Raw genomic sequence first — 13,052 nt, 5'->3', positions numbered from 1 at the left:
AACGTCTAGAAAGCAACAGCCTTCATAATCAGAGAAGAACACTAATCAGCTTTGCATATGAAACAGCAAATTGAGCTGTGAGAAACTCAGAGGTCTGTATTTCCGCAGGGTAGAGATCAACATTTCTCTCATTTTAACTGGTGGAGATTCAGACCCCTGACTTTCAGTGCCAATTCAAGAGAACCCAGAAATAAAGCATGTGTCAAAAAAAAATTACACCAAACTGCAACTTCTGCATGGTTTTGAGCAAAAAAAAAAAACCACAAAAGAATCACGCTAAGCAGGCTGCTGGTCTGCAGATCTTACTGATCTTGTGGACAGATCAGGGACAAATTTGGAATTTGTAACGAAGTGCGTTATGCATGTGGGTTTCACTGCGAATATTCTGCACAGCACTTACGGTCACTGAATATTGCTGTCAATGCTATTTGCTGAGGCCAGAACAGAGAGAGTCCATGCTGTGCTCTAACTGGTTACTCCACGGGTCCCCAACGCGGTGCCTGCCGGGGCGTCTAAGTGCACCCGCGTAGTGGCCGACGGACGAGCATCCGCCGAAATGCCGCCGACAAGCAGCGTCATCCAGAGGCGTTGCCGCCGATTTTCAGCGGCATTTTGGAGGCAACGCCTCTGGATGACGCTGCTTGTCGGCGGCATTTCAGTGGCGATGCCTATTGACATTGCCGCTTGTCGGCGGCATTTCGGCGGATGCTTGTCCGCCGCCACGGTCCTCGGTGGCTCATCGTCTGGCGCCCGCCAGATGAAAAAGGTTGGGGACTGCTGGGTTACTCCATTCACCATTTTCATTGTTAAGTGAAAGAAATGGTAACTTGTAGCACTGCTGCTCCTAGTGACACTGGTGTCCTTGAGGACCGCTGACTCTTATTAAGGTGTGGAAGCAAATTCTACACGTCTCGGTGATAAGAAGAATTTCCCTAGTTCACAACATCTTTGGGGCGGGAGAAAGATTCCCAGATGCATCCAACCACAACAGATGTGTATAGGCCTCATGATGCACACTGGCTCTCCTTGGAATTTTGCTGATGCTGCAAGTCTATCGTCAAGAGGACTTTGCACAGTGTTGGCTCTCGAGGACCTCCAATCACCTGGTCAAATCTGAATGCCAGACAGGTCCCTGAGCCGAAGAGTCACAACTTCCATCTCCGGATGAGAAAGTGCTCAAAGCTGCTCTTTTCCTGTGTTTCTACCTCCAACCTAGCTGGGAATGGTGAGACTCATTATGTTTATTGCATAGCAGGGGATACAGTCCTTGGGGTAAGCGGGATGCTCTCATTATTTTATAATCCTTGGTGAGCAACAAAATATGCTGCTTTTGAAGGAGTTCTGCAGGGGCCGGGGAGGAAGAAGCAGGATGCAGCAGAAGTTAGGATAGAAGGTTGTTATTAAAAGAATTTAATAAGAGAGGAGCAAAGGAATGGAACCTGAAATCAACCAGACTGTGTGGAATGCTACCCCACAAGAACAATCATACAAAACATTTACTTGCTAACCTTATGTAAAACATCTCAAACATATTTTGAGAGAGAGAGAGATTTCCCCTAAACAACAAAAAGCTTTGCTAAAATCCAGATAAAGATTTCCATATGCCACCCACACAACCAAATAAAAATGGAAGTCAGCCTTACACCGAGACACTGAGATTTTGCCATAAAAATCAATCTTTTGATACAAGAACCAGAGCCTCCCTTATAAAGGCAACAGTGACAACTGCGTAGTTAAGGTTGCAATACGCTTCTACTCGAAGGCCCCAATCCCGCAACACTTACACATGTGCTTCACTTTACTAACATAACATGAGTAAACAAGTTAAAGATAACAGGACTGCTCCCCCCAAGTAAAGCTATGCATGTGCCTGTTTGCAGAACTGGAGTCTTGTTTTCATTTCTCCTTCCCTCGTCTACATTTTTTACCAGAATAACACTGCTCTTTGTGATTAACCCATGTCCATAAGAACTTGTACAAGTTTTAGCAGGCGGAAAGATGTCATTTTGCAACGCAAAACCCCACTTCCACCAAAAGCAAATCTGAGGTGGGCTGACATTTGTCCAAAGGACAGAATTTTCACCAAAAAAAAAAAAGAAAGAAAAAAACACCCATTTACTGGTAACTGCAACCATCAATGCAAGTCAAGAAAAAATAATGACATTCATAAAGGTAAATGTTCACACCACCCTGACTCACAAAAGAGAGATCTCCACCTCTCATTAATTTATCTGGAGTATTTCTAAAAGGGGAAAAGCCACAGATGTGTCTCAGAATCCTGGAACAGGATAAACAGCATGTACAGCAAAGAATACTGCAATCTCTGGCAAAAATATACCAAGTCTGAGCAGGGTGAAATACATGCCCTGTTGGGGTATTTATTGGATATACGTGGTAACATTTATCTGAGGGCGGGCTGGGATTCGAAGCCTTGGAACACAGCAGAACTGCAGTAGTTTCCCTGACACTGAGGACTGGTCTACACTACTGACCTATATTGGAATATAGCAGAACCTCAGAGTTACGAACACCTCGGAAAGGGAGATTGTTTATAACTCTGAAATGTTCGTAACTCTGAACAAAACGTTATGGTTCTTTCAAAGGTTTACAACTGAACATTGACTTAATACAGCTTTGAAACTTTACTATGCAGAAGAAAAATGCTGCTTTCCCTTTATTTATTTTTGTTGTAGTTTACGTTTAACACAGTACCGTATTTGGGGTTTTTGGGGGTCTCTGCTGCTGCCTGATTGCGTACTTCCAGCTCCAAACGAGGTGTGTGGTTGACGGGTCAGTTCGTAACTCTGTGGTCCTACTGTAACTATGCCGCTCAGAGGTGTGAAAAAATGGTGTGTGCCGCTGCAACGTTGTAAGCGTAGACCTGCCCTGAGGATGGGAGACCACAGAGCAAGCATAGGAAGGACTCTATCCCCCACTGATGGGGACAGAGTGGGGGATAGAGTCTGATCTACATTTAAAAAAGGTCAACCTACGTAGCCCAGTGGTGTGAAAAACTCATACTCCTGAGAGATGTAGTTAAGCCAACCTACATCCCAGTGTAGACACCGCTCCAGAATTCTTCCATTGACCTACCTACCGTCTCTTCAGTGGGTGGATTTACTACAGTGACAGGAAAAGCCCTTAAGTCGCTGTAGCAAGTATCTACACTAGAGCTGTGTAGCTGCAGTGCTGCACCTGGGTCGCTGTAGCGCTTGTAGTGTAGACATCCCTAACTGAGCTGGGCTTTGTGCCAGCTCCACCTAGACCAATGAAGACAAAGCCTGGAGGTAGAACGGGCCAGGCCACAGGGTATACAATGCTGACACTGCATAGGCATAGACGACAGGAGCCTGGCAGGGCTTAGAGCCCGACAAAAAATTAGCTCTGGCATAAATAAATAGAGGAAATACTAAGTTTGGAACAGGAGCTTGTTTATCTCACTTTATTAAAAGTGGATAAATTTCATCATTGTACAAAACTACTTATTAAAGTCATATTCAAAAGCTATTCTTTTTAACGCTAGCGCACCCCCACCCCCAAATAAAAAGATGTGTCATTCCCCTGCACTGATCCAGCAACTTGCAAACACCGATGTAGATGGACTGAGATTACAGCCCATTCCCAACTCCAGGGCTGGAGTAGCAGCCAAGAAGAAATTGCAATGTGGAGTCCTCTCCCCACAAATACCCAAAAAATTTTTTATTATATTATTCGTATTCACATAGCACCTAGGAGAAAGGTGGCCACTCTCACACTTCTGGAACACCAGACATCTCGCTACCTCCAGGAACTACCTAGGTCTGTCACTACTGGTCTGACCCCGCCCCATGTTGCATGGAGGGGTCACATCGTACAGGGGACACCATGGTGAAGAGCACCCTACTCTTGCTGGTCTGGTGTGTGCCAGGTCACACCAGCCAGAAGAGAGCAACATACTCTTCAAAATGACATGTCAAGTTTTGTCTCAGGACTGGGGACAAACCACCCAAAAAGAAGGTGGTCCAGTTTAAAACTTCACATAGTTAACTTGTGGAACTCCTTGCCAAGGGACGTTGTGAAGGCAAAAAGCATAACGGGGGTCAAAAAAGAGTCAGACAAGTTCCTGGAGAAGAACTCCACCAATGACCATTAGTCGGGATGGTCGGAGATACAACCCCATGCTCTGGGTGTCCCTAAGCGTCTGACGGCCAGAAGCTGGGACTGCACGACAGAGGCTGGCCCACTCCATCAATTGCCCTGTTCTGTTCATTCCCTCTGAAGCGTCTGACCTTGGCACTGGGGCAGACGGACCATTGGTCGGACCCAGTTCAGCTGATCTTACGTTCTTACGCGGCCTCCCTGCCTGGTAACCCCAGCCAGGGCCCCGCTGTGCTGGGCGCTGTACAGACACAGACGCCAGCCCTGCTCCCCTCACAAACCCCGCGTGCCTGGGCACCGGGTTCGGATCCCGCAACTTTCCCAGGGGTCGGCGGGTGGAAATCCCCGGCAGGGCCCTGCAGGGTGGGGTGGGGGGAGCCAAGGGGAAGGGGCAGTGCTGGCGGGGGGGGGGTTTGCTGGCCTGCAGCTGGGCCAGGGCAGGGGCTACCCGCAGAGCAGCGGGGGGGCCCCCAGCAGCAGGGCAGGCGAGACACGCGTGGCCAGGGCTCGCCGGGGGGGGGGTCACCCCACATTGCCCTGCTGGGGGGGGCAGCCTGGCCTGGGGGGGGCGCAGAGACTCACAGTAGAGCAGCGCTATGCAGCGCAGGAGCACGATCCTGCTCAGCCAGAAGGTGCCCGGGCGCAGCGGGGGCCGGGCGGGGGGCTCCTGCTCCCCCTCCTCTTGGGGGGGCCGGGGGGCCGCCTCCACCCCCCGCCTCTTCCTCAGCGCCTGCCCGGGCGCAGCCATGCCTGGAGCATGCGCCGGCTGCTGCGGCCGCCGCCGGGTTCCGCCTCCCCGCCCCGGCTCATTGGCTGCCCCGCCGCGGCGCACGGAGCCCGGCCTGCCCGGGGAGCGGGGCCGGCCCGGCCCGCCAGCGCCCCGCGCCCGGCCGGGGGATGCAGCCCAGCGCGCAGGGGCGGCGCTTTGCAAGTCCCCGGGGCCGGGCCGTGCCCGGGCAGCAGCAGCAGCCGCCCCTGGCCTGGCTCTGCCTGCCAGGGTGCCCCGGCCTGGCTGGAAGCTGCAGGGGAGGGAGCTTCGCAGGGGCCGCTCGCTGCGCTGAGGTTTCTTCCTAATGCTAAAAAGCAACAAAGAGTCTTGCGGCACCTTCTAGCCCAGGGGTGCTCAGACTTTGGGACTGGGGACCCCTTTCACACAGCCAGCCTCTGAGTGCGACCCCCCTCCCCCCAGCCATTAAAACACTTTTTTATATACTTAACGCCATTATAAATGCTGGAGGCAAAGCGGGATTAGGGGTGGAGACGGACAGCTTACGCCCCCCCTGAGGGGGTCCCAACCCCCAGTTTGAGAACCCCTGTTTTAGACTAACAGCTGTATTAGAGCATAAGCTTTCCTGGGTGAATACCCACCTTCTTGTCGCTAGACTGATTCTTTCCTGCATATTTATACCTGTCTCTGGAAATTTCCACCGCATGCGTCTGACAAAGTAAGGTGCCACAGGCCTCGTTGTTGCTTTTTACAGATCCAAAAAGTACCCCTCTGACACTTTGTAATGATAGTAACGCCAGGTGAACAGTAAAGGCTCTAACGGGGCCATCAGCGTTTGAACAGAAATCCTCGTTGAAATCAGCGAGGAGGGTTGTTTGGGGTTTTGGTGGGTTTTGGGGGGGGGGGGGTTAACTAATAAAGATCCACTGTTAGCCCAGCTAGGCCAAAGTTAGCTAAAAATCCCCCCTCCTGGAAATCCAGGACTTTACTGCTGTGAGTAGTCAGCACTATTCATGGTAGAAAAGTTCAGCATATGACTAGATGTCTGCAGCATAGGGCTTCATCTGTGAAGAATCCAGATCTGCCCACCTAGAATTCCATAGGACCCTCTGTGGTGTGGAGAAGTGAGGCAGGATTCTCCTAGTCTGGTCTTCTTATCATCTGAAAAAAAACAGCTTGATAATGACCTGTAGTTCACCTGGGACTGTCTCTCATAGCCCTTGCTAACCCCCCTGCAACTACCTAACTTTCTAGTTTGAACCAGTTGCTTCCTATTGTTGGATTATGAACCCTGATCAGAATCTCCCCCCCCCCCCCCACCCCTCTTCTATGTCTCTACAAGCAACTGTATTTCAGAGCCTGAATGATGGTCCTAATCCTTCAAAGGCAGGCAGGCTTAATTTTACTTATGTGAGGAATTCCCCTGATGTCAAAGACGCCTCCTGAATAAAGTTACACACTGCAAATACTTATGCTCAATGCTTATTCTTACCACTGTGAGTAGCCGCTTTTAAATCAATGGAATGACTCGTAGCAGTAAAGTCAAGAATATGCATAAGTGGTTGCATCAGGGCCTTTCTCTGTTAGGGAAGGGGTTAAAAAGTCCATGTGATGCATCCTTTTAAGGAGATACAGGCAGGGGGTGGGAATGTCTTCCACATATAAGGAAACCAATCTGATTAAGGTGTTTACTTAAATAATTCTGCTCTTAGCATCATTATAATCTGTCACTATTTTCCATTATCACTTTTTGTTTGCTGAGGTTCATAAAATTCTCTCCTCTTTATTCAAGTTCTCAGACTTGGAGCAGATTTGCTTGTATTGGTTATCTGTTTCATAAGGGCAAAACAAAAACAACTTTGTAATCAGCCGATCTACATACTGAAGCTTTATATATAAAAGACTATTTTTAAAGGAAATATGAAAGAATTACTTCTTATAATTCATGAAAGCAGAGACAATACAGGGCCTGATCCTGCAGTCTTTACCCAAGCAAAATTTCCATTGAAGTCAATGAGTCAGGATGGCAGGATTGGGCCCTATATTTTTGGAAGAAATGTCATACTGGATTGATTTATTTATTGTACTACCTAATTATAAAATGTGTGGAATTGACTCTGTTAATAGCAAAGGATCCACAAGGAACAGTTGGAGAAAATTTATGCATATTAAAAACATTTGTTAGTTTACTCTTTAATTTACCCTAAATTTAATATTTATTTGCCCTTCTCCAGGCTCGCAACTCCAGTTAAACACAGAAGATAACACCTGTAACAGCATTAAACGAACACCTCTGCTCTTTTAGGAAAAGCTCTGACCGTGACAAATGTATGCACCTGATTTACACACCATGCCAACTGAAATCATAAAGTCCTGGAACTGTTTGCTAAGTACGACGTGCACTGTATGTTCCTCTTTGTAGGATTGGGACCTAAATCTGTACTCATGTATATAGCCAACAGAAATATTTCAGGCCACCACATCAATTCTAATAATTTAAAAAAAATATACACATGCAAGTAAAGCCACCTACAGATGTATTTAATAAAACCATTGCAGCTCTTCTAGCCTTTGGGATTAAAATATGTATCTACATTTAATAAGCTTCCAGTAGAAGCTCTTTGAAATCCAGAGAGTTTAAGTACAATATATAAAATAAAAATGTAAAAAAAGTTAACTCTTAAAAACTGTGTCCCTGATCATGCAAACTATCACAAACGTGCTTAACTTTAACTCTCGTGAGGAGTCTTAGTGAAACCAGTGGGACTGCTCATGTGCTTAAAATTAAACATGTGGGTAATTGTTTGCAGGATACGGGAGTTTGTAACACACACCAAAAGTATAATTTTCAAAGTCAAGGCTGACCACTGCATCCTTTACTCACCTCATAGTGGGTTTGACTTGATCACCCTGAGGATAATCTTGAATTCACTGAAACCTCTGTACCTTGCATTTTACAAAATTAACATGATTTCAATTTAGTATTTTGTGTAATAGTAAAACACTTGACTCCAGTTCAAGCCTATGTTTCTTAGTATCTAAGAAAATTCTTTCAATAAAACAATCTGAGCCTAAGCACTCATAATTTGTATGTTTAGAATCCCATTCTGTATCCTATTTAAGTAAATATTGTGGTGTTAAATTAGCTGAGGACCTCGGAGAAAGTATCTGTTATCAGGTGTAACGTTATTCTGTGCTTTTCAGCCTGCAGACCAGTTCCTTATAAATGCCTCTTTTGTTTTTGCCGTTTCCCATCACTGTTGCTTTCATTGTTCTTATTAGAAAAAAAAGTACATAATGGTGCATTGTATAGGCAAGGAAAAATAACCTATTTGTTAAAGGCTTCTGGTATATTATGGTTGCTCTCTCTCCCTTTGGATTAGCTGCAAGGTTTTGCTAGATAAATTTAAGTAGATGTAAGCTAATGATTTCCTTTGTGAAGTCTTTATGAAACTTTTACAGCAAATTCCACATTAAATATAAATGTCTGTAAAACAAAGTCGCTAATTGAGGAAATTACTGAGGAAAAGCAGGGGATCTAGTTGCAGAACTCCACAAGAAAGGAGCAGCTTGGGACTGGGAAGGTATGTGTATAGCAGAGTGTTGAATCCATCAATTTTCTTTGCATAAGATCACTCCAAAAATCCGTTAGGTAAGTGGATCTGGACAGAAAGCAGAGGTGATCAAAAAACCAAAACCAACCTCAGAGGGTCTCTTGTGTCAATATCACCTTTCAACAGTATGAGCTGCAAAGTTTCAAGTACATTCAGCAGCATAAAAGTGTCATTACTCTAACGGCATGATCCAACTCCCATTAGGGTCAATAGAAAGGCTCCCAGCACCTAATAGATTAAATTAAATTTAAGAATGGATAGATTGAAATGTCACATTCAATTCTCCCTTCATTGTCTGAGTTTACGATGGTATACGGGCACACTACGGTTTTGTGACAATGTACATTTGGATCATCCTCTATGCTTGATGATCTTCTGCACAATTATTTATTTATTGCCTTGTGGAATCATCTTTTAGAGGTTGCATTTTGTTGTTTGCCTCTTAATTCTTTTCAAATTAAGGTTTTTGTACAAAGAAGAAGAAGAAAACAGACGTGTGGCTGGTAGCGTTGTCCTGAAGTCTCAAAGGGAAAGTGATTAATAAATGTAAGACATGTAGGCAGGCGCTGAGATCATTTATGTTGGTCCTTATTCAAGGAAATACAAGTTTCCCCCCGCCCCCTCCAGCCCTCACCCCATTTTGCTGTGTCCTAAACAGCTGCAGAAGGCAACAGAGAAACAAGCATTTATTGTCACAGCGCCAAGCAGCTGTCCCTAGCAGCACCTCAATCCTGCTGTCCCTGGCACCCTAGATTACCCTGTGTTCATTCAGGTCTAATCTGTCACCCTTCCTCTTACCTGAGATTGAATTAAAAGAAAAAAAGAGAGTGTGAATTTGAGCAGAAATAACCTCTTAGTAAAAGAAGTTTAAACATCTGGGGAAAAGATTTAAATATACAGTCAATGATATATGTTTAAATCACTGCCAAATACTCAAGTGACAGTGTGTTTGGGTAAACAGGAGATGGGGATCCCTCAGCAAACATGGGCACTGCTGGTTTGCCAGAGTTTTTATGGCAGGGGTGGGCAAACTTTTTGGCCTGAGGGCCACATCGGGGTTCCAAAACTGTATGGAGGGCCGGGTAGGGAAGGATGTGTCTCCCCAAACAGCCTGGCCCCTGCCCCCTATCCGCCCCTCCCACTTCCTGCTCCCTGACTGCCCCCATCAGAACCCTCCACCCATCCAACCCCCCCGTTCTTTGTTCCCTGACCACTTCCACCCAGACCCCCTGCCCCTAACCGCTCCCCAGGACCCCACCCCCATCCAGCCCCCCCTGCTCCCTGAGTGCCCCGACCCCTATCCACACCCCCGCCCCCTGACAGGTCCCCGGGACTCCCACACCTATCGAACACCCCCCATTCCCCATATCCTGACCCCTATCCACACCCCCACCCCCTGAAAGCCCCCCCAAGACCGCCACGCCTATCCAACCCCCCGTTCCCTGTCCCCGACCACCACCCCCAGAATCTCTACCCCATCCAACCACCCCCTGCTCCCTGTCCCCTGACTGCCCCCTGGGACCCTCTGCCCCTTATCCAACCCCCCCGCTCCCCGCCCCCTTACCATGCCAGTCAGAGTACCAGGGCTGGCAGCTGCGACGCCTGGCTAGAAGCAGCCATGCTGCCATGCTGCCCAGCAGGAGCTCGCCCTGCCACCCAGAGCACTGGCGTCACAGTGAGCTGAGGCTGCGGGGAGGGGGGGACAGCAGGGGAGGGGCCGGGGCTAGCCTCCCTGGCCGGGAGCTCAAGGGTCGGGTAGGATGGTCCTGCGGGCCGGATGTGGCTCGCGGGCTGTAGAGTGCCCACCTCTGTTTTATGGCAACGATCCCTCTTCCATTAAGGGTTTGATCCTGCTTCATTATAGCCAATAGAGTTTTGTCACTGACTTCAGTGGGAGCAGGATTCGATCCTAAAAGGATCATCGGCCAGGACTCTTTTTGTACAGCCCCTAACACAATGGGGTTCTGGTCCATGACTAGGGCTGCAGTAATACAAATAATATTATTGTCAGGTTAAACATTGTTTAGCAAAGACATGCTCTAGTTCAAACACAAGTTATTAGGCTTGATGCAGGAATTACTGGATGAAATCCTCCGGCCTGGGTTAAGTAGAAGGTCAGACAAGATGGTCAGAATGGTCCCATCTGGCCTTAAACTCTACGTACGTATATTCTCAAACACATATTTTCCTTACCTATGTTGCTAATAATATCTGAGATTATTAAAAAGGAATATATATTAAATCTCATTCATTTCCTTTTTATTATTTCTACTCTTTGCTTGTGTTTTTATTTCCTCCCACCCTTAACAAAGAAAATGGTCAGTTTCACTTTTATGATCAATTTCGCCTCTTTAGTCTAAGCTCAGGCACTCCCACAGGGCTGCCAAGGTTGGGCTGCAAACAGTGCCACGGAATGTTCATTTGTTTTTTCAAAAACTTGTTCTATTGAGCTTATTTATTTTTTTTAATCACACAAACATTTCTGTTGGTACAAACTTTAATTTTACAGAACCAGCATTTTGGGCCAAATTTAACATGCAAGTGTCTCCTTAGGGCCCAAGCCAACCTTCCTGCTCACCCAGTTGAAATCATACATTTATAAAAACAAACATCCTTTCCTATGTTACTAATAACTCCTGAAGTGACTCAAGCTGAAGGGGATTTGAAGGATCTCAATGGCTGTCTGTTAAGCAATGGAGAGATTAGTAGATGGGAGTCAGTTCAGATACAGATACCTGCCTAGCACAGGTGCGGAGTGTTACATGTTTCCCTGCAAGGTCAGAAAGCATTGGCTAGACAAGGAGTGCAGGGGACAAGTTTGCCCTGCAGCTGCCAAGTTATTCCTACCTAGAAGCAAGAGGAAGGCCTAAGGGGGAGCATGTGGCTAAGCACCTCATTAATACAGTGATGGTTGTAATTAAGCCATCCATGCCCTGCTCTGGTTTTGCCCAGCTCTCTTTAGCATAAGAGAGCAGCTGTGAGGTGTTTCGGATTTACTTCTACTCACGGGGAAGGACTACTCCTAGGGTCTGATGCAAACCTGGTTATCCTCAGGGGGGCCCCGATCCTCAAAGGTATTTAAGTGCCATCCCCCACTGATTTCAGTAGGAGAGAGACACCTAAATACTTTCGAGGCTCCACTCCTAGGAATCTCATCATTGACTTCAGTGGGTTTTGAATCAGGCCTGTGCAGCTTAAACATACTTGTCCTCGCACCGGTGGGAGCGCACAATTACCTTTCACTCCCGTTCTGCAGGCGATCCAAGGAATTTTGGGATCAAGGCTGGAAGCAATAGAAATGCCGAGAATTACAATGAAATCGTGTGTGCATTCATTCAAATCACGGGCCAGCGTCTGCCACCCTTAGACACAGTGAGCAGTACCTTACATCTTGAACAGCCACATTGATTTCAGTGAGATTACTGGTGGAGTAACGTACTACTCGTGAATCAGGGTGGCAGAATCCAGCCCTAAAACGGTGACTTTCAAGCTATTAAGCTGTGTAAGCAGCACTCATGTTGATGACATGAAAACCCAGTTTGACAAATTTACCTGATTAGACGGTTTGCATGTCCTTGTTATGAGACCATGTGTTCTCTTACAAGCATACAGTGGCACAGCTGTTAGGGCTCATGGAGCTGCGTTATGTCGCTCTCCCACTGACCTAATAAAAGCAGCCATCGCTATGTTGACAGGAAAGCGTCTCCCGCCGACATAGGGCTGTGCACACGAGCGCTGACGCCGGCAAAACGTACGTCGCTCGGGGGGCTGGTTATTTTCACAACGCTGAGCAACACAAGCTTTGCTTACATAAGTGCCAGTGAAGACGTGGCCTAAGACTCTGCTCTCATATTGAACTCTTCACCAGGGCAGGGGTCTGTCTTCACAGAGCTCTGTGTAGGATCCAGGGCCAAAACACTTGCGTTTTTTGTTTTATTTTAAAGGAAGTCTAAACTGTCAGTCTTTTGCAGCTCGTTTAATTGCAGTGAATAGAAGCAGAATCTTGTCCCTGTTCTTTTTGTCGCTGTAGTTAGTAACAACTGACTTTCCCAAAAGGATTGTGCTTTGCTTGCTTCACAACAATCCCTGAGTAGCTACCGTGCAGTTGGCACCAGGGTGATGTTGTAATCCTGCAGGTATCAAGACTTCTCTCCTTTTAGGACAACCCATGAATCACTCTGCTCTGGCAAATGTGTTTTTTCTGTCAATCTCCTAGTATGAGACCCTCTATGTGATTTTTTTGAAATGACTGTTAAAATTGTCTCCCAATGGCAAGTACAAGCCACCTTAGGTTAATTTATACACATTTTAACCCACCCTGCAGCTTGGCACAGTATGTGTGTTGGAGGAAAACAGGCACTACAGGAGACATACTCCTGGAGAGCTAGGATTAAAACCCTGTTCCTTCACTTCCAAAATCACCTCTCCCACTTCCCCCTACCTAGCACCAGTAGAAGGTCTCTGGCCTCTCAGTAGACCAACCACTAGAGCAGGGGTCGGCACTCTTTCAGAAGTGGCATGCCGAGTCTTCATTTATTCACTCCAATTTAAGGTTTCACGTGCCAGTCAGACAT

General features: G+C 46.9%; 1 protein-coding gene across 1 annotated transcript in view; it reads right to left on the bottom strand.

Annotated features, from left to right (window-relative positions):
• Positions 1–4,903, bottom strand: part of LMF1 (lipase maturation factor 1) — a 328,947-nt gene extending 324,044 nt beyond the window's left edge. The window contains exon 1 of the mRNA XM_044980874.1: positions 4,720–4,903. Within this exon, the coding sequence (XP_044836809.1) occupies positions 4,720–4,885 (166 nt within the window). The 5' untranslated portion in view covers positions 4,886–4,903. The remainder of the gene's footprint in view (positions 1–4,719) is intronic.
• Between the last annotated feature and the right edge of the window lie 8,149 nt (positions 4,904–13,052).

Source organism: Mauremys mutica, chromosome 11 (assembly GCF_020497125.1).
Source record: "Mauremys mutica isolate MM-2020 ecotype Southern chromosome 11, ASM2049712v1, whole genome shotgun sequence".
NCBI classification, from domain to species: Eukaryota; Metazoa; Chordata; order Testudines; family Geoemydidae; genus Mauremys; species Mauremys mutica.
This window is presented reverse-complemented; position numbering and strand designations above follow the sequence as displayed.